The sequence below is a fragment of the Penicillium crustosum genome (genome assembly GCF_028827405.1).
Source record: "Penicillium crustosum strain IBT 35664 chromosome Unknown utg000002l_segment0_segment0, whole genome shotgun sequence".
Lineage (NCBI taxonomy): Eukaryota > Fungi > Ascomycota > Eurotiomycetes > Eurotiales > Aspergillaceae > Penicillium > Penicillium crustosum.
In genome coordinates, this window is record NW_026623123.1 from 6,137,999 (window position 1) to 6,158,457 (window position 20,459).

At 46.1% G+C, this 20,459-nt stretch overlaps 8 protein-coding genes across 8 annotated transcripts; 3 read left to right on the forward strand and 5 right to left on the reverse strand.

The window, feature by feature from the left end:
* Positions 1–482: 482 nt before the first annotated feature.
* On the forward strand, positions 483–2,159 carry N7487_005832 (uncharacterized protein; the record flags this gene model as incomplete). Its single annotated transcript, XM_056873579.1, has 7 exons — positions 483–789; positions 843–1,375; positions 1,427–1,559; positions 1,611–1,628; positions 1,681–1,817; positions 1,879–2,007; positions 2,076–2,159. The coding sequence occupies 7 exons, from the start codon at positions 483–485 to the stop codon at positions 2,157–2,159; spliced, it is 1,341 nt and encodes a 446-aa protein (XP_056731299.1).
* Positions 2,160–2,669: 510 nt separating this feature from the next.
* Positions 2,670–6,641, forward strand: N7487_005833 (uncharacterized protein; the record flags this gene model as incomplete). The annotated part of the gene is made up of 15 exons (XM_056873580.1): positions 2,670–2,707; positions 2,772–2,829; positions 2,880–2,888; positions 2,948–3,104; positions 3,161–3,209; positions 3,287–3,330; positions 3,381–3,512; positions 3,571–3,773; positions 3,829–3,916; positions 3,972–4,088; positions 4,146–4,295; positions 4,358–4,406; positions 4,473–4,745; positions 5,696–6,413; positions 6,612–6,641. Coding segments are annotated over 14 exons (1,368 nt in total). The 3' UTR covers positions 5,697–6,413; positions 6,612–6,641.
* Positions 6,642–7,627: 986 nt separating this feature from the next.
* N7487_005834 (sterol desaturase family protein) lies at positions 7,628–8,988 on the reverse strand (the record flags this gene model as incomplete). Its single annotated transcript, XM_056873581.1, has 5 exons — positions 7,628–8,186; positions 8,268–8,353; positions 8,435–8,675; positions 8,771–8,789; positions 8,961–8,988. 5 exons carry the CDS (start codon positions 8,986–8,988, stop codon positions 7,628–7,630), a joined length of 933 nt encoding a protein of 310 aa, XP_056731301.1.
* Positions 8,989–9,957: 969 nt separating this feature from the next.
* On the reverse strand, positions 9,958–11,262 carry N7487_005835 (NAD(P)/FAD-dependent oxidoreductase; the record flags this gene model as incomplete). The annotated part of the gene is made up of 1 exon (XM_056873582.1): positions 9,958–11,262. One exon carries the CDS (start codon positions 11,260–11,262, stop codon positions 9,958–9,960), a length of 1,305 nt encoding a protein of 434 aa, XP_056731302.1.
* A 680-nt stretch (positions 11,263–11,942) lies between these two features.
* On the reverse strand, positions 11,943–12,638 carry N7487_005836 (uncharacterized protein; the record flags this gene model as incomplete). Its single annotated transcript, XM_056873583.1, has 1 exon — positions 11,943–12,638. One exon carries the CDS (start codon positions 12,636–12,638, stop codon positions 11,943–11,945), a length of 696 nt encoding a protein of 231 aa, XP_056731303.1.
* Positions 12,639–16,040: 3,402 nt separating this feature from the next.
* On the reverse strand, positions 16,041–16,649 carry N7487_005837 (uncharacterized protein; the record flags this gene model as incomplete). The annotated part of the gene is made up of 1 exon (XM_056873584.1): positions 16,041–16,649. One exon carries the CDS (start codon positions 16,647–16,649, stop codon positions 16,041–16,043), a length of 609 nt encoding a protein of 202 aa, XP_056731304.1.
* Positions 16,650–18,601: 1,952 nt separating this feature from the next.
* Positions 18,602–18,817, forward strand: N7487_005838 (uncharacterized protein; the record flags this gene model as incomplete). The annotated part of the gene is made up of 1 exon (XM_056873585.1): positions 18,602–18,817. One exon carries the CDS (start codon positions 18,602–18,604, stop codon positions 18,815–18,817), a length of 216 nt encoding a protein of 71 aa, XP_056731305.1.
* Positions 18,818–20,074: 1,257 nt separating this feature from the next.
* N7487_005839 (uncharacterized protein) lies at positions 20,075–20,257 on the reverse strand (the record flags this gene model as incomplete). The annotated part of the gene is made up of 1 exon (XM_056873586.1): positions 20,075–20,257. The coding sequence occupies one exon, from the start codon at positions 20,255–20,257 to the stop codon at positions 20,075–20,077; it is 183 nt and encodes a 60-aa protein (XP_056731306.1).
* Between the last annotated feature and the right edge of the window lie 202 nt (positions 20,258–20,459).

The following is a 20,459-nucleotide window of genomic DNA, read 5'->3' on the forward strand; positions in this document are numbered from 1 at the left end:
CAGGCGTCACGAAAGGGTCCCGATCTGGATATGGCATTGTATAATTGTAATTCTAAGTAAAATGTGAGACTTCAACTCCAATCACACGATACTATGGATAAAGAATCAAGATCACCAAGTTTACTCGGTTGAGATTAGCTGTCACGTCATTCGTACTAGTTGAGTGTAATTTGAAATATCCCCGTACGAAACGGCCTTTGCTCTTATACTCTTATAGAGTGTGATATTGATATTTATTCTGATTCGCTACACACGGAACATCCGGCTTGCGATGCCATTACCTAAATCACGCCATTGAGAGCTTGAGCAACATACGAGGTACCTTGGTACAAGAGGGGTCCTGAACATTTATCGGAACGACCCGACAGCCTGATATTAGGATAAATGATCGTATTATTTAATGTGATGTTTTCGTATTCAGTGCTTATTCTAATGTTCTAATGTTCTAATCTAGACATCATCTTTTCCTATCTCTATCTATCATGGCGAATTCCAACACCACCTCAAAGCTTCGAGTAGTTATTATCGGAGCTGGTCCTGCTGGACTCGGAGCTGCCATTGAATTTGCAAAACTTCCTTTTGTAGATCTAAAGATCTATGAGCAAGCTCGTGAACTACGTGAAGTCGGCACTGGTATTAGTCTGCAGAGAAATACATGGCGACTATTAGATGCGTTTGGTGTGCTAGAAAACATTGACCCAAGCGACTTCTTTCGATCGGCGGATGGACACTCTGTGCAACATAGAAATGGGCGGACTGGGGAGCTGCTTCTTTCCAATGGACAAAAGGGTGAGAATTTAATCTTCTCCCAGCCTTGAGCCAAACATTGACTGTTTTACTAGACACGCCTCCGCGACACAAACACGCACGAGCTCTACGAACTGTACTCCAACGAGGCTTACTAGATGGGGTAGATGCCTCCCTCTTGAGGCTCTCGAGTCGACTCGTAGAGATTGTTGAACTCCCTAATGGAACGCTGTCGCTCCGATTCGAAGATGGCCACACTGATGAGGCCGACCTGCTTGTGGGCGCAGATGGTGTTCGGTCGGTAGGAAACATCATATCTCCCTCCATTATGCGATATTTCAAACTAATCTTCTTCGAGGTCGCCCGGAGCTTTGCGTTCCCCGATCATCGCATCGGCTACACAGGCCGTACAGCTTACCGAGCCCTGGTGGATGCTGACAAGCTCCTTCGCATTCCCAACTTCCCAGACGCAGTGACATTTTGGCATGGCCCCAAGGACTGGGTTTATACTTGCAACCTCAACAATAATATTTACGAGGTAACAACAATGGCTGAGGTCTCTGGGGAAATTGCAAAGGTGAGCTGGGGTGAGGATGCAACTTTGGAAGAGTTCCGAAAGCCATACAAGGTAAGCAAATTGATCCGCGTTATGGCCGATTTTCTAATCCAAGCCTATTAGGAATTTGCGCCTATTGTACAGGCAGTTCTAGACGAAGTGAAGGAAGTCAAGAGGTTTGCCTTATTTGCTGGACCACGACTCTCCACTGTGATCTCCCGTGGATCCATTGCGTTGATCGGAGATGCTTCACATCGTGAGTTTATTGTCCAATACGCAAAAGAAATTACCGCTGACTAGCTTCCAGCGCTATCTGGTGCTTTTGGTAAGATAAGCCATTTAGAGGCTCGATATAAAATCTTCTAACAAAAGAGCAGGTGCTGGAGCTGGCTTTGCGCTGGAAGATGTTTTTGTACTTACGCAGAGTGTGAAATGGGCATACGAGAGGGATCTTCCCGTGGGCCAGGGATTACAGCTTTTTGACAATGTCCGATCGCCGCACTATGAACAGCTAGTATGTTGACCTTCCCACCTAGGTAGGCCACAGAAGATCTTGACTAACTCTCTCCTACTAGTATGGTATCCTGGATGAGTTTGCCAAATCCGACGCCGCAATCGAAGTACCCGTTCCATTCGACGATGCGGTGGCAAGGACCGTATCTGATAAATGGAGCGAAGACCACCACTGGTTGTATCACTACGATGTAAGTTTTTATTCTACTGGAAGGAAAAGCTTCCCGAAAGAAAAACAGTAGATTAACCAGCAAAACAGATCCAAGAGGTATGGAAGAAAGCTTACAAGGCAGAGGACGCCCGTGCCCAGGATAATGCAGAGAAATTGAGCTCTCGCCTTTGATGGATAGCATATATTCAATGCAGTTCAATTCAATTGGTTTAAATTTCCTTTTTTTAATTAGCAAATGGTAAAACTCAAGACTATCCGTTGGAATTCCGAGTTGGCCCTCATAGGCAAACAAACTACAGTAATTGGCACCACTAAGTTTCTATCAATGTTGGTTAAACTCTTATGATTTCGCCATCCCTACAGACTAAATCGGTTACAACTGTGATATTATTAAGCAACGTTGTGGGCCCCGGGATGAAGTTGATTTAGTCGTAGCCATCTTTCATCGCGATGGCGTCAATTCCCTGTCTCCGGCTTTTCCGTGTAGAGCCAATCACTACTCTTCGGCTTGTGCCTCCAATTCTTCCAAGATTGTCTCCACAAAGCTTACATTCGTATTACTTGTTTGCTCGTGCGCATCGCTAGATGAGCTACGCGCGGAGTTAGGATCGTTTATAAAGCTGAGTAGTACCAGCTCAATATGAATTATATCAATCTTTGTTCTACTAGGAATCTCAGAATATGTCTTCCCACTTGCAAAGAATCAGATTACACCCATGGTATGTGTTTATTTTCTATTCTGGATTTTGAGCTCTTAGTCTAATACTTTGATAATAGGTATAGTGTCGCCATCGTGGCCTGGACGGCCTTTTGTCACCCGGGAATGTTTGGAGCATTGAATGTGAGTGAATTTAACGTGCCTTCTGAGTTCGAGCTAATATTTCTCTGTAGGGCTTAGGGGTTAGTCTTCCTTCACACTTTAGTGTAATTTTCTGTGTTGGCTAACATCGGATACAAAGGCTGCCGGAGAAGAAACGGCATCCTTATCGAATGTTGTAAATGCGGTGACATTTGGTGCTCTCACGGTTGGTGGGTTCTTCACTGGTATTATCTGCAACAAGATCGGTACCAAGTGGACGCTTGTCCTTGGGACATTGGGCTATGCCCCTTATGCAGGTTAGTGATTGGAATTGCAACATTTCTTTCTCGGCTCATATATTGATCAAGCGCAGCGGCTTTATATACGAACGCAGCATTTGGCAACAAGCAAGTCTTTCCCTAGTAATTAAAAGCATTGAATGACGATCTAACAAAATTAGGTGGTTTCCCATTCTTGGTGGGTTAACTTGTGGCACCAGTGGTGTATTTCTGTGGACAGCATCCGGAGCCATCAATCTCGTGTGTATGTTTCCTTCCACTTCGCGCCCTGTCGCATATTTAACACATTTCTAGATCCTCCCGTCCAGGAGCGTGGTCGGGCAGTGGCTACCAAATTCACTCTTCAGAATTTTGCCTCGTCTTTGGGTGGCATGATATCCCTCGGCCTCAATATCCGTCAATCTCAAGCCGGACGAGTTTCAGACTGTAAGATTAGTCTATTGACTATATGAAAGAAAAAGTACATTTGCTAACCTCTATAAAGCGACATACTTTGTTTTCATATCTATTATGGCACTTGGACTGCCCGCGGCAATGACCATCCCTCAGCCACATCAAGTCGTTCGTGGAGACGGGTCCCGCGTGAGCGCTCATCGGTTCCAATCGTGGAAAGGGGAGCTTGCAGGTCTTCGTCGAACATTAGGGCTAAAGAGCTTTCATATCCTCCTTCCATTCTTAATATACTGGGTTAGTCTCTATGGCCTTTTCTTTCCACTGGTTCAATCGAGCTAACGGCCACCAGCAATGGGATCTATCCTATATGTGGACTTGGAATGCCCAGTACCACAGTGTCCGCGCTCGTGCTCTCCTTAGCACGCTTTTCTACTTGGGTAAGTGGCTAGCGTGGCTCGGCCGTTAAGTCAGGGCATCTAACGGGAATAACAGTTGGGCCAACTTTCATTGGGCCTCTCCAGGGCTATCTCCTTGATAATGCCAGATGGAGCCGTAAATCGCGTGCTCGCGTTGCTGTTGTCAGCTTTACAATTCTAACACTTTTAACTTGTACGAAAAGAACATTCGATATTTCCATCTGTGTTCTTTGCTGATTCTCGGATATAGGGATCTATGGTCTTGTCGTCCAATACCAATACGATAAGCAGACTACAATCATAGACATTACAGACCCAGTGTTTATCAAATCCTGCCTGCTCTTTATCTTATACGGGCTAATTGAGAACTCTGCAATGGTTACTGGTTATTGGATTATTGGTAAGTATAGATAATTTCATTCAGAAGCGAAAACTGAAACGTATTCTAATGGATTATTTTAGGCTCACTCGGTCTTGACCCCGGCAGCGTTGCCACCTTCGTTGGACTTGCGTAAGTGGACATGCGTGAACGCAAAGGAATATTTAGACAAGAAGGAATGGCTAATTCTAGATGCAGAACGGCCATTGGCTCAGCCGGATCAACAGCAGCATTTATTCTTGGGGCATGCAATGTCTCTTTGATTTGGCAGTTGTGGGCGAATGTTATAACTTTCCTTGTCAGCGTACCTGGACTACTGTACACGGGCTTTAACCTTGTCACCGAGGATGCGGTTATCGATGCAGCAACTACACACGTGGACTGGATTGATACCGCAGAAACAAATGAGGCTATCTCTACTCGTGAGAAAGATAATGTTCACTCTGTTACGGAGGCCTCTCTTAGTAGCTAGTGAGATGCTGCTTCTATTTAGGATGGTGAATGGTTGTTTCTTTTTATCTCCAGTATCGGCTGAGCACGAGCGGGAGCCCTGGAGTATACCTACTGGCCAACCTAGCTCAAATAACTAGGTATATTATAAATCTTAGATTTGGATTCTTTCATGAAAGGTATATTTTGTAATATGAAAGGAAATTGCGGAACTGTCTAATCTCTTTGTATTCGATGGTAGTAGGTAGGCAAGTAGGCAAGTACGGCAAATGGGTGGGTGGCAGGTAGGCAGGTGGTAGGTTGAAGATAAGAGAATACAATAGAAACTACTCCATATACAGGACGATCCATAAAGATAGGACAGAAATCCAGCAATTGATCTCCGTCGAGACCAAAATACTCGGGGTCAATCATACATCTGACGACGTGACATGTAGAAGCTAGGCTTAGGTTCGAGGGTTTTATTTCTCAGGCGCCCACACAGACTTAAAATTCATTCTTTTTCTTAAGCCACAATTCAAATGTGGTGTGATTAAGTGTACATTGAACGGTAATCGGCAGTGGGTTTGATGACGAATGCACCTTTGGAGCCTGAAATCTTTTGACCGAATTCGTGGTTGTTTGGTGAGAAAGGTAGCGAAATAAGAATAGACTGAACGTGGCAGACGATGATCGCCAATAAGCTCGTGTCTCAATCAATTCCCTCCCACTTGAAATGCATATCTTTAGGCCTCCAGCCTGTAAGGGGCTGGTTTAGTATCAGATGATACTTGGATTGGTACTTCGTATGCATATGACAGTTATATAACTGGACATATCCATTGATTTTGTGATGGCCTAAATATAAAACCGATTTCCAGGATTATAGAATAATCAAAACTTGAAAGCCAACAGAAAATATACTCCTTTCGAAATATGTGGGAAATTCGTTCCATTATCTTCATTCTGCACTTATTATCTAACTGAGCTAGGCATACTACGCAATTTCTACAAGCGCCGTCTGGCTGGGTTGCAAGGGAACTTCATATAACTTGGGCACTTTTGAGAGATAATGCCACCGCACATTTGGGCAATGCTGTTGCGTGTCTCACTGCTCGACTTGTGGCCTCTCCACTAGGCCCAATACAGTATCTAGAGATCATCCCGCCGTTTGCTCTCGCCACGATTGCATTTGCCTATGTCTTCGACATTGCCAATCAGATCACATCAATAGAAGAAGATATCATCAATAAGCCCTTCCGACCCATTCCCGCTGGGCTACTGACCAAAGAGGAAGCATCACGGCGCTGGTTCCTCAGTTGGTCTCTGCCCGCTATCGCAGTTTTATGCATTTCGGGGCGCGATGCAGCTGTATATTTGGTCATCTGGCAGATTTGGGTGGCATTACATTATTCCTGGCCCAGATTCAATCACTGGTTGATGCGCAATGCTTTCACTGCTGTGGGGGCGACAATCCAGCTGAAGCTGCTTGACGCTGTGATCAGCCATGCGGTTCCGACAATCCAAATGGTTCCCCACCTCGATATCCTACTATTCCTGTGGTTTGCCCTTACCATCCATGTCCAGGAATTCCATGATGTGGAAGGCGACCGCCAACAAAAGCGACAAACACTGCCGTTGATTCTACCACCGAAGGCAGTAGACCTCCTACGGGCAGGCACAGGACTTCTCATCATCACCGAAGCTTGTGTGAGTCTTGTTGTTAGAATTTCACTTCTTCTTCCCACGCCTTCCCTGTTGAGAATCTCCACAGGAGTCGTCCACTTGGTCTTTGCCACTATCCTGGCCACTCGCTTGGTAGTAAGCTCCTCGAAAAAGATGGATCAGATCACATACCATTATTACTATTTTTTAGCAACATATACCATGGTTTTCTTTCATGCATAGGGGATTCTAGTCGAAGTGTCTGTTCTCTGATTTCATTTTCACGGTATTCTCCTTCTTTTCGGTCTGCTATAGAATATATTTTTCATAAATAGAACTGAACCAATACAATCATCTTCCATGGTATTCTATTTTTATAGGCTGTCAAGCACCCAGGAACAGTAGTGGAATTTTGGTATCCAGGATAGCAGCTGTCTAGAGGGTGCAAATTATGGACGCCTTAAGTAACTGTGCCACTGGTTCATAATTCTCTCATTGGTTCATGTTACCAGGAATTAATTTAGATCCACTCTCACTTTACAAGTAGAAACAAATTACTATATAGTTGATGATACCGCCGGTTTAAAAAAGAGATATAATCTGATCTTTATGGGGCTGAGATTCATGGTTGGTCGTACTATTATAAAGTTGATTAATTATATAGTCGAAGGTTATATGTAAACTCTTCCCCGAGGTGATCTAGTAAAGCCGAGCGATCTGGTAGCCAAACCTGTGGAGCGCGATGACCAGGTGTTGCATGAGGCCAAAACTTGGTACCATCATAAGGTGCACTTGGATGGTTGTCACGAACGATGACTGGAGAAGTGTCGTAGCGTTGGTCAAGTGCAACCCCAATGATGTTCCACTTTTGGTATGTCAGATTATACGCCAGTTGCCCCCGTCGCAGTCCACGACTGAACTTAAGCGCATTGAAAAACGGCGTTCTCAACACCAGGGTAGAGAGGGCACTCCTACGCCTACTCTGGGTTCAATCGGGTTAAATCTGAATCCACTTGTAGATATTATCTTGTAGTATTTTTGGCGAGAAAATTCAAAATATATTTGCTGCATTGAACAAAAGCTCAATTACATGGCGAATTCAATTACATGGTGGCGACCCCATCTACCCCTTGCGGGTATGGGGTCGCAACGGATTGGGTACCATAAGAAAGGCTATCATCTATCAGGTAAATAGCTCCAGAAGAGCCTACGCCCAAATTGAAGAGAGAATAGGCAAACCGTCACTGCTAACGCTCAGCTCATTGTGTCTTCTTTGCCTTCACATTTTTCCCTCTTCGGCGCTTCAGGGCATCCGGAGTGTATTCGGTGTCAAGGAGGTAGTCCCACCAGCGGAAGCTGCTTGAGTAGTTCCCAATGAATTTCTCATGGTGGAGGTCGTGATGGTCAGCACCAGCCCAGAAAGGCAAGAAATGGTGAAGACTCCAAGGAAATTCGTATCCACTGTGAGCATCGATAGCCTGGGACAAGCGCAACACAATCCAGATGTACATAGTGAGAATATGCAGGTTACCGGTGAAAGCACACCAGAGGATCGGGGAGCTGACAGTCCCGAAGCCGAGAATCATGACTTCAATAGGAGAAGCATATTCGGCGGCCAAACCAAATGGTGCGGAATACTGATGGTGAATTTTGTGAATAGCCTTGTAGAGTGGACCCCAATGAAGAGCTCGGTGGAAAAAATAGTGCCAAGTGTCCTCCATCACGAAAAATATTGCAATCTGATATGTCATAGTCCAGGGAGACGGAAAAGGAATCGATGTTGATAAACCGCAGAACTGGGCCATTGGATGGAAAAGCCTAGAGGAGCCGTTAGTACTCAATCGGGCCCGAGAAGCAAACGTCAGGTAGAATACCACTCCGTCGAGGGCAGGAACATACCAGATTTGAGGAAGTTCGACGGTGAAGTGGCTCAGAAGCACAAACTTGGCGCAATCCCATTGCTCGCGTAATGAAGGTACTTTGCTCTGAAGCAGAACGTTAGTTTTGATGGCGACTAGAATTGGGTTGATTTCAGCTAGTTGCCAGGTGTTAGGCTTGCCACTTACACTTTGAATCTTATATCTCTTGAAGAAACCCAAGCTATCGATGAAGATCCATGGAAGAGAGCGGCCGAAGTAGAACAACTCATGGATGACGAAAGACATGATTCCGGTGGCCAGGACATCATTCTGCACCCACGCATACCATGCGACCCACAATCTCTCTGCCACGCTCAGGTGGGTATTGGATTTGGTGATATCTTGATATTGGCCCCAATAGGTGCCGGGGGGCAGCACGGTAGAATTCCTAGGAGAAAAAGTGTCAATATACAACAAACTCCACAAAAGAGTATAATTCAACCATCCAGGAGGGGGTGCAAAGAAAGCGGAGGAGATACAGACATGGTCGTTCCTAGCAGGTCTTGAATAAGAGAGAAGAAGCAGAGGCTGAGAGAAGGAGAAGACTACCATGCGGGAAAGACATAGAACCTAAATACGATTGTACTTCTATTAAATTACAGTATCAGCCCCGAATACCGTGTCTACTTGCTTCTCGCTTATTACGGTAGTTTTTAGGGCTACAGTATCGTACAAACTACGGTATCCGGCCGTTCATACATAGCGCTATAGTATCAGGATCTACGGCTACGTAACACTACAGTAGCTATACTAAAAACGTAGCTTAAAAATATATACAACCTTATACAGTTTTTCTTTCCTATACTATTCTTAGGTTATATGACCAAAGACCCCACGGGGGGGTTTAATACTATGTTTTATATAGGTATTTCGTTTAAGAGGGGAGTAAAAAAAGAAACGATCTGGGGGAACTATGTGGACTATGTGGGGCTCGGATGGCTATCGGCCCGTCTGTGGCCTGACCTTTGCGGCGCTGATGACCTTTGTGTTCTCCGTGTGTGGATAACCTGAGATGCACCTGGGCAGTTCTTTTAGATTACGTCCCTGGGCGCTTGGAGGCTCCCGGTCTCACCACTTCGGGAATAGCCTGCTCCGAGTTATCGAAAGCAGTACTGGTTCTTACAGTATTTGCAGTATTTGCAAAATCTGGGGCTACGAACAGTTTCCGCAGTCGTTCAACCGGTGCCGCAACCTGTAACTACAGTAATTTTCTCGATTGTATACGCGGCCTCTTAAGTTGTGACTGTTGACTGCGGCTATTAAGGGGGAAATGGAGCACGCTTGGCGTAACTCATTGATTATAGAACAAAAAGAAGGACCTAGGGAGATATAATAAAGTCTAACGCAATATAAATATTTGGAATTGATTAGGCTATCCTGGTGGTCGCCAAATATAACCAGCTTCATGGCTCCTATGCTAAAAGGATAAAAATATCTAGACTCTTGGCAGAGTAGGTAACTTTAATTTCGATAAAGACAGATCACATTCGTCCTCGTCGTTTATACTGAACAGAATATACATTGGATCATCAGAATAGCTTTTTCCAACTGCCGGCTAGTCACATCTTGGACGCCCTGCCTTTCATCACCCCGACCAAGTTAAAAAATCAAAAATCTTATATAAAATAGCTAGCTCAACCTTCAAGAAAATTTGACTCGTTCAAACCAGACTAGGCCTCTCGGTTATAGATATCGTTATATTTCGACAATGATTGTCGCAGAAGCAAGTCCGCTTCAACGCCCCGGAAGCGCGCAGGGTTCAGGGCGTCCAAGAGAGCTTTGTCATCTGAATTTGTCGACTGCTCGTCATTTCTAAGAATCTCTCTTGCCAGTAGCTTAGCAGTACCAGCAGCAGTTGTAACCCAAATGGCGGCGGCAAGCCATAGATTTGTAACATCAGGGACCCGACCAGCAAAGGGCAAGTTATCAGGCGTGACAGAAAAGATACCATTGAATGGCTTGTCCGCTACCCAAGGCTCTTCCGGGTTTATGTTCTGCCCTTGGACTTGGAACTCAGTTCCATTCTTCAGGTTTGAAGAGGCATCTGACAGCACCTTATCGAAGCTTGATGGCCAATCTCCAATCGCGCTTTCAGTGGGATCAAGCTGCATCGGAGGATGATCATAACTGCCTAGACCATCTCGGTCTCCGTGGTCCCTTGCATAGACGTGATGGTCCAACCAACGAACAAATGGGTACGAGGTACCGACACGTCTAGCCCGGGGCGGAGTAAAGGTGTAAGGGTGTGCGACGGGAACAATGGGAATCGGAAGTTGCGTAACAGGGGTGCTGTCACTGTGAATCAAGGAAGATGTCCAAATTCCAGTTGCGAGAATCACAGTGCTGCCTTCCGAGTTGATATCTCCACTAGCAGTCTTAATAGTCGCTATCTTGGACGTTTCGCTGTCATTCTTGGTGGCAAATCCTGTTATAGCGGCTTCCAAGAAATCCACCCCTCTGGCGCGAGCTTGGTTGACATAGTAAGAAGTAATAACGCCTGCATTTGCAGTTCCATCAGATGGGAAATGCAGACAGTGCTTAATCGAGTTGGCGTCAATAAAGTCCGGGGCAAGAGAAGCGGCCGCCTCTGGAGTAAGAAGCTCTGCGGGTAGACCAGCCCCCTGTGCTGTTTTCTGTCGGCGCTCCAAAGCCTCCAATCCAGAAGGCGTAGAGGAAAGTTCCAAGCCGCCGACTGTTTCAAAGCCACCTGGAATTGTGAGGTAGTCCTGGACGGTGTCTTTAGCTAACCGAGTCAAAACAGGCGATTCATTGAGTTGGCCAACAAATCCCGGAGCATGGCCGGTGGAGCCCAATAGGGTTTCTAGACTTTTGTCAATGAGTATGATATGATTTTCACTTTCAGCCTTGGAAAGATGGAACGCGAGTGCTGCGCCGACGATGCCTCCCCCAACGATAATGATCCGGCGAGGAGATGGATTGTCGTTCAATTGCGCAATGTTTAATGTGGATGGCATCTTGAAAATTTGTCCTTTGAATTCTGAAACTGATTTAAAAGAGGTGATTACTCTAAAAGTGGCTATTCAGAGCCATCTTAACTGTATGGATTGATGTTATCCAGCCCGATGTCGGCATATATGTCCCCTCATGTATCCGCCTCTAGCCGCGTTTTTGCAGAATTGATATTGTTTGAATCGCTAAGGATTGCTTAAATAGTAGACCAGCTATGTTTAGTGACTTGGATCCGCCTGAATATCCTTGGCATTGAAGAATGACTCATTTATCATGGTGGATATACCATGTTGTCTCAGGTTGTCTGCATCAATTTCCTACAACATAGCAATGAAAAAAGACCTTTGAGATGTCGCTAGAGCTTATCCCAAGGGACTGACAGTCGAAAATTCGAGGCGATAGAATTGGGCTAAGGTATTTAAGGAAAGTGAGGCTGGGATTCCCCCACCTATGGCCAGAGGGTGACCAACAAAGAACATTTGAAGGAAGTATTCCTATGTGTGCCTAGTACTAGCTTGGTTTCATAAACGCCAAATTTTTAGTATCTACTACCATTAGTGTCATGGATCTTCTAAAATGATGCCCTGGAAAACGGCCCCTGCAGATGTCGACAGGTTCCCCATCTCTGCCCTGGCATTATTGAGTGACCGATGAACTTTTAGAAAAGTGTACAATTATGCACTGCTCAAATCTCCTCAGTAACATTGAGAGCCAGGTTTGTGCATCCCATAGGCACGCTGATCCACGCCGCATCCGCATCCGAGGCCGATTCACTATAGTTGTAACCCCCGTTGAAAGCCATGATCTGTCCAACAGTAGTGTCGAACTTCTCTGCAAGATCCTTGTAAACACCGTAGGTGAAGTGGAACGGGGTAACATGGCAGACACTAGGAACACACTGGGGAATCTTGATGAAAGTGTTGGCGGGAAGCTCCTCATGGATAGACGAAACAGCCATCTTGCCATTCTCGTAGACCGACTCGACCGTCATGTTCAGCTTGTACAAAGCGATTTTCTCAATGGTGTCACCTGCAATGGTTCTGTAGTCATGCGGACCACCTTTGAGACAAGTAGCCGTGGCATTTTGCTTGACCAAAAGACAGGTTGTGCTGTCCGGGTTGCAGACCTGGGGAGGAATGCGGAGGGTAAAATCGGCAAACATGTGCTCGGCATCGATCATCCGGTTATAACGGGCAATGTCGCAGGGGCCACGGTCGAACTTCTTCGCAACGGTGAAGATAGTGTCTTCGGAAGTGGTGGTATAGGTAGTGGTGGTAGTGTTGAGCGAAGACTCATCACAGGTAGCCCGGCTTGCATGAGGAACGGCGACAGCAGTGGCTGCTAGGCCGGATAGAGCGTATTTCAGAGAGAGGAAGACCATTGTAACCAAAGATTTTATCTATACATGAAAGGAGTGGAGAGCTTTGACAGAAATAAAAAACAGTCAATCTCGGTTGCATATGCTTGTTATATAGCTTTAAGAAGGGGTCATAACTCCGGAAGAATCAAGATAAAGCTAAGCTCTGCTGATCTTCCCGTAATTCGTAATTCGTGACGAGTGTCGGGCTCCGAGTAAGGTGGAGCATGGGTCTTGATGATCACCCCTTCTGTCATCAAACCCAATTGATGTTGATACGTGCGGGGGAGGGACAATGTCCATCTAGGCCTTCCGCTATTGGCTCAAATCAACTAGCAAGAGGCCACTTCTCCAGGATTCTTGGCCATGATCATGCGGGAAAATCTTGGATTGGATGCCATTGTGTGCCAGTACCTGCGCCGTTAGACTTTTGTTTCATGCTTCTAATATGGCGTGCATCCCAGGCCTCGCCTGTTTGACTGCTCAGCCAGAGCATGATCCTAGTCAAGTCAAAAGTTCACAATTCACAATCCACAATCCAAAGTACGTCTCCTTCCATCTGTTCCACTTTTATGAGACAAGCTTCGGCAAAGTATAACTCCGAGGAATATCTTGGGGAGAATCGCCGATCTCAGACTAAGTCGGCAAGTTCCTTGCTTGTCGACACGATACAAGAATTATATTCAACGTGGGTCAAACTTCAACGGTGAACTTCGAAGATCGACCGAGACATCCTGGTCACGATATCCCTTGGACTTGAGCACAAACCACAATGTGAAGATATTTTTCTCCGCACGGAGGGATAGTAAATGAATTGCTCCGGGATTCCTGGATTGCCTTGAACGTCAAGAGTATCTCGGGGTCGGCGTTGGATGCCCAAATAGGAAATAATCGGCTTTGCACCCATGCGTAATCTAGTTCCTGAGGATCCTTAAATTTGGGTGAGATCAACGGAGAATATCGACGATCTGCGGAGTATCCAGTATAGCTCGCGCTGTGGAAGAAATTAGTGAAACTTTATTGGTTAAAATTAAACATTGATAACTCGGGAAAAGGCGAAGAGAAAGGGGGTTGACTCGTACATTTAAACAGAGATACCAGGCGACTCAGGCGACAGTTATCCGAGGCCTGATATATCAGGTCTCTAAACAACGTTCCTGGCACTGATCTTTGCAATTGTATCGACGATGAAGTCATAGCTAGCGCAACTCAACACGATGCTTTCTCCTCATCTTCCATGTGAATTCAACCGTGACGGGCAGTACCTAGCTTGTGATCCAGCTCCATGAAATTCTCTCTGGAGATGCAAACTAGGTTGCAGTGCACATCAAGATATCAAATATCACTATCACATGCTACATCCAATGCTTTTGAAAGGACAACCCTCTAAGCCGATATGATTCGATGCTGCGAATTCAGCATAGGATAATTATCAGATGATTTTCTTATGGACCGAAGCTTCTCTTGTAGGCACATTGATCATCTGCTAATTAAAATGTGATTCCAACCACATTCTACCGAGATTCTTTCAAGTTAGTAATAACCAACACAGCAAAGTTAAGTCATCTGCTCTACCACATTCATAAAATGTGATGTCCAGATAGTCTTACTTCATATCAAGACTTTGCGCTTTGGGTTGGTGCAACACATCCACGACAAATAGCGTAAATGCAGAAGAGATAAATCAACAGCGGTGGCAACGGGGTAGTAACGTTAATGGCGCGATGACTATTTACGGGTGCCGAGGCTTTCCTAAAACGCCAATTACATAGAACTTATAATTGTGATAAATAAGGATTATAGCGGTAAAATCTATCATGTATACCAGTGGCATTTAAGCGTCCCATACATAGTACCTACTCCGGGTATACACTTTTAACCATAGCCGAATAATCCCGGCTAAAAGTTGGAAGCGAACAAGATCGGAATCGGGAAATCTTGGGACCCCAAGTATGACTAAAGCAGCCTAACAACAACCGTAACTTCACGATATTCTCCGATGGTCTAATTAAACATTAATGTGCATATACACCCGTATACACAGGTCCCATGATTATCAATCACTTCGCCCCATCGATTACTAAGACCACCCCAATGCCCAGGTCTCACGGTTGCACTGTTGCATTCCAGCAACGACGACAGCAGGGCAGGGCCGCGTGTCATACATAGGCAGCAATAAGCTGTTACAGCCTCACAGTTTCGGGGTTCCCGGCTCTATTTGGCCGAGGTGAGGCGGTTACTCAAGCGGGGGACACGAGGCGGGCAGGGCTGACGATCGGCTGTGAGATTATTCTATTTCAAGGATGTGTACATCTTGGGCAGTAGGTTACATCTACATCAACGTGGCAAGCACTTGGCTGAGGTAGGGGTTGCGCGGGTAACATAAAATTCGATGCATAGTTGGATTTACGGATGCTGAATAGGATTACTGTTCTTGTTTTACTTCAGATTGTGGGTTTTACTTTTTAATTTGGAAGGATATTCTTGTTTCGGGATATGGTCAATGTGCTTAGTTGGGCTACCTAATGTACTAAGAACGGCTATTGACAAATGTGATATGGGACGTGGGGGCAATATTCCGATAACAGGTCACAGACCTGGGGTGCTGTCGGAAATCGCAAAATATCACAAATCGTCGAAGATAATGAAAAACAAATGGTGGGGGTATACAAGACGGGGTATCTGAACAAAGCGCTAGGAAAGACGGATTCATAAAAAACCGAGAACATTCAAAAGAAAAAAAAGAAAACACCGGGTCCCCATGGATGCAAGCCTGAGGGTAGGCAAAAAAGGTCAAATGATGACTGAATCAGGCGCTGCAACTCCATGCAAAAACATGATCCTCGTGGGATTGGGGGAATAACGGATTCGCTGAAAAGGGAAGAAAAAAAAAAAAAAAAGAAACAAAAAAGAACAAATGGGAAAGTTGGAAAATGAGTCAGAGCCAAATGAACCAGCGGTGTGTGCAAAGGACAAGGAGGACGGAGGTGACAAGAGGTGACAGTGCCCCAGTGGGATTTCTGGAAGCGCCGACAGCGAGATATTAGGTAAGCGCGGGGGGGGAAATGGACCCATGGATAGCCAGATGGACCCCGAAGTCGGCCCGTGCATGCCCATGTATGGTCGCATTCATAAAAATACCACCCGGTGAAGCTTAGATGTGGCTGACGATCGACCATGGCATGTTGTGCTGCTTGCAGATTGGGCTGCTGGTCTGATTCGTAGTAGTGAATGAGGCGATCTCGCGGGTAACACGGTTGAAGAGGAAAATAAATCGAGTTTAGGCACCGCTTGGTGTGGGTCTCTGCACCCCTCGGGGAGATGCGGGGTGAAATTAAAAGATAAGGCGCGGTAATGACATGATTATGAAGAGAATGTGGCGTTATTCGGAGAGCGCCTGCGCTGCACCGGGAATCACCGGTGAGCTTATTGACTGAGCACCTTGGATGCCGAGTGAGCGCGTCGCTTGGGAGTGGGTGCGACGCGGTGCTTCTTGCGCTTCGATGTCTCGCGCTCTGCCACAACGCTTTGCTTTGCTGTACGGAGGGCGTGGGTTGCTCGGGCGTGGGCTTCAACCTTGGCGAGGAAGTTGGCCCGATCTTCTTGTTCGGCGATCGCGCGGAGGCGCTGAAGTTGCTGTTCCATGGTCACGGAGCAGATGGTACTGGCGTCCTGGTTAATGGCTTCATCCACTGCTTGCTCAGCGGCCGAGTTCTCTGGCATCCACAGAAGGTCGTCGTCAGAGAGAAAGGCGCTGGCACATGAATCGGCGGAGTTGTTGCTTGAGAGGGAGGGGCGGTTGGGCCATGAGGGGAAGGCATATGCTGCTCCCATCTCGCTCGAGAAAGAGGACTTCCGTGGGCTGATATCGAGGAGAGAATCGGTGGGAGTTGGTGGGGGGGCGAAAGGACTTGACATGGAACAAGATGCGCTGCCACTCCAGGCAAAGGTGGGTTGTGCTGGATCTGTGCTGGCGATAGGAGCCGCCGCCTTGGGGAGCGACATCTCATGTAGACGTGACTGAATAGGAATCATAGTGGCGGATATGTTGAGTAAATGTTGACAAGGGTTGGTAATACCAGGGCCCAGTGGGTGAGAGAGACAACAGTGTGAAGGGTGTAAGGTGTAAGGCGAAGTGAAGAATGAAGAAGGGTCGAGGAGGGTTGTTTATCAATGATCGGTGAGAAGGGCACACACAAATAGATATCAAAAGATCAAAGCCGGGGAAAGACTTCTAGACTTCCCGACACCCTTGCAGTCGAGAAAATCAAATTCCGAAAAGGAAAAAGAAATAATGAAAAAACCCAAAACGGGTAATCCAAAAATAAAAAAAAGGAATAAAACAAAGAAAAAGAATAAAATAAATAAAAAAAATAAATCAGAACAATCAGGCGGAAGGAGGTTTCCGCAAACAAAGGGCTGTCGATCAACCTTGGAACCTTGGAAGAACTGATCGACCCAAACGAAAATAATAAAATAAATAATAAATCCCAAAAAGGAAATTTATCTTTATTTTTTATTTGACAATTTCCAGATGTATCAAATTTCTGGGTTTCTGACACACGGGGAAAGATCGGATCCCCGGTTTAGCGCTGCTTTTTTCTTTTTTTCCTGTCTCCGACTCTGACAAGTCTGACACAGATATTTGTATAATGTAGATTGTATAAGGTCAAGAGAATCTGATATCAGCAAATCTTGGATTGCCACAATTCCCCCTTGCGGCAGGAGATCGAGGTTTCCCCGAAAGGGCTGCCCAACAATATGAGAAACCTCAAGATCTGGTCTAATCTCAAAATCGGATTGTTTGGAGTGTTTTTCCAGTTGCGATGATAATTCTCCAATGATCATGCCTCGGATTCACCGCTTCGTTCGGGGGGAGGAGAACAAAAGTCGCGGGAGCTGCAGGCCTAACTGGAATTTGCAGCCCTAATCATGCACCCAAACACAATCTTCGAACGCCAAAGCGTTTTGAGGAATCAAGTTTGATGGGCGTTTGGCGGTCACGGTTCAACACGTCAACACCGTTGATAATCGAAAGTACTTGTGCAAAGTTGAGAAAAAAATTTCACATCCACGGGAGAACGAACTATTCTCGTTCTTTTAAACGGAGTTGGGTAGTAGGGAGTTTCCCCGTGTCTCCACACTCGGGCCCAGTCTATAGTCCGTCGAGGATTCCATTTTCCAGTCTAGAAGCCTTAGTCTACAATCTAAATGAGAAGGGAACGGCCAAAGGATTCGAAACTAACGGTTTTCACTACCTCGGAACTTCTCCCGCCTGTTTTCGCCGGCTTTGGAGCGGATAAATGCAGTTCCTCGGCATTTTTTAATTTGCCGCCATATACAACCGTTCAACTCCGTACGGAGTACGGATTAAGTGTTAAGTTCTATGTTCTGCCAAAATCTAATCGATTCCCTTATCGAACTAATCCCGAGGAAGAGCCGGTCTAATTTTCGCACAAATCACAGGCCACCCCGCAGTCACACCGAGGCTCTAGTGGGTGCTCTTTGTTCAGAAATCAATTAAATAATCAAATCAATAAATTGAATATTGAGTCGGTCTAGATCGTCCAAGTCTAGACCACTCATAACAACGACATTTCTCATTTATCAAATCGACCATTTTTTGGAGATCTGTCCCCCGGAATGTCATGCCCCTTTCCGTTCAATCTGTCAATCTTTATGTCTTTATGATCTTTCTGATGCACCAGATGACTTGCTTAATGCAAGCCTAATGGCTACGGGGAAGAATGTGACGCTCTTCCCCGGTCCAAGTGGGTCAATCCGTGATCCTGGGTGTCCCGACGACCAATTTTCGCCCTCCCTATTCAGGCACATGATCGTCAGCTCTACTCCGTATTATACTCGTCATATCCCAGGACACTTAAGATGTATAACTCCCTACTGATTGATCGCAAGAGTACTTTGGCAATTATACATATCTATTCCCCGACAGCGCCAACGGAATGTGAATTGCAAATCCCCCCCCAATGTCTCCTGCGTCCTCCCACCCCATAATTGATGCTTCCGCGTCCCGGCCCGCCGGGGAACCTGAGAAAAAGTTTGGAAAGGGGTCAAGCGGGGGGGGTTCGGCGACAGACCCAAGAAATCAAATTCAGATCGACTTGACAGCTCTGCGGTACAACGCCTTTGAACCGGCTACTCCGTACTCCACCCCCGATGATCATATTGAGCAAACTCTGTAGTTCACGCAGCATGTGAAGCTTGCTGGATGGGAGGCGGGCCGCGGTTCACGATCCGTCGCGCGTCGCGTTCAATATTTGCCCCTTTCCAGGCTCTTAGTGTTTTGATGGATTTTCAATGCATGCCCTGTTACCTGTCCCCTGGGTTTCACAGTGGAGACAGGTGGCTCCGCCCGGGGGACTGGGATGCTTGAGCTCCGGTATTGATTTGAAAGCACGTTAATCTCCCGGAGAATACTCGGTATGTTGGGCACAGAACTTCTGTTTCAGAGAGCGAACCCGAGAGCGAGGTCTATCGGCTCTACCTCGGCTATGTTTTATCTCCAGCTGTACTAAACCCAGCATGGGTCAAATACCAAACCATACAATGTAGAGTTTACACGTACATATTGGTGGACTGGTTATTGTAGACTGGATCGAAGTATGAACAACGTAAGTGAATGCAGGGTGGAAAGGAGCTGGATTTGCATATTGAATTGTGTGGTCAGTTCTAGCCCCTTTGTAAAAGATGCATTGGAGCTCAGATCCACACAGGCCCCTTCCAGCCCTTCCCGGGTTTCCCTACAGCTTATACCATGCACCTCATATGCAGTTCACATGCAGTTCACATGCAAGATCTCTGAACTAAAATTGCAAGGATACAGACGGTCGGGTCTGCTCTTGCATACATAATGGAATAGCACTGCTGAAGAAAAGAGGTTGAATATTGAATCCACACTGTCTAGAAGGTATGACATATTTCAATCCTCCAATTTATCACTATTCTGTTATATCAACTCAGACCGAGGTCTAGCCTCTGTAAATCGTAAACATGAGTAAAACGGTCAAAATTAAATCTGACAGAAACAACTTCTGATACCTTGACTCACCGACTCATTAGCCACCTAATTCCATTTTCTAGGTACTTTTTTTTGCAACCTTGGAAGTTTGCCACATCTGCACGAATTCTCGATAGATGCAGCTCATCCAGGGTTGATGCCGCGGGCGCTAAAAGATAAGATATTTTTGAACCATGGAAAACACATCCACCCCATGGGGTCCCGACCCACATTCCGCCAGCGGAGATTTTGAAGAATGTGAGATAGCACATTCTGTAAGTACGCAGTAGCTACGTACACGGTCCTTTTTTTTGCAGTGTGAGTAACCCAAGATCCTTCCGGGACACCATCCGCGGTCTCGGCTGCATCGATCGACAAGGGTGTGATGGCAGTGGCGGGTTGACGGTGTACCCGAGACGTGTCCATGGGGTTTGCTTAACAGTCAACTTTCATCATATTCCAGATCATTAAACGCCCCCTTATTCATCGCAGGGACAGTGCGAGGATCAGTTAGATCCGCACGGATAGCATAGTCATAGGCCCATAATCTAGACCGACGCCAACATTGTGATGGTTGCGAGATCAGACTGTCCATCTCTGAGACCGCCACAGCAGCCATCGCCATTGGATAAAAGGGATTGCCATTATCTCTTCTGCTGACTCCAATCAAATCATCTTCTTTGAGTCAGAACTAAGATTGTACGGAGTACCTTCTCCGTACTCACAGCCTGTAGATTACTGCGTAAGACTATCTGCCTTGACCGATATTTGCGACCGGGTAATATGCTATCGCCACGGTCGCTTTCCCCGACACGCTTTAGGAAATT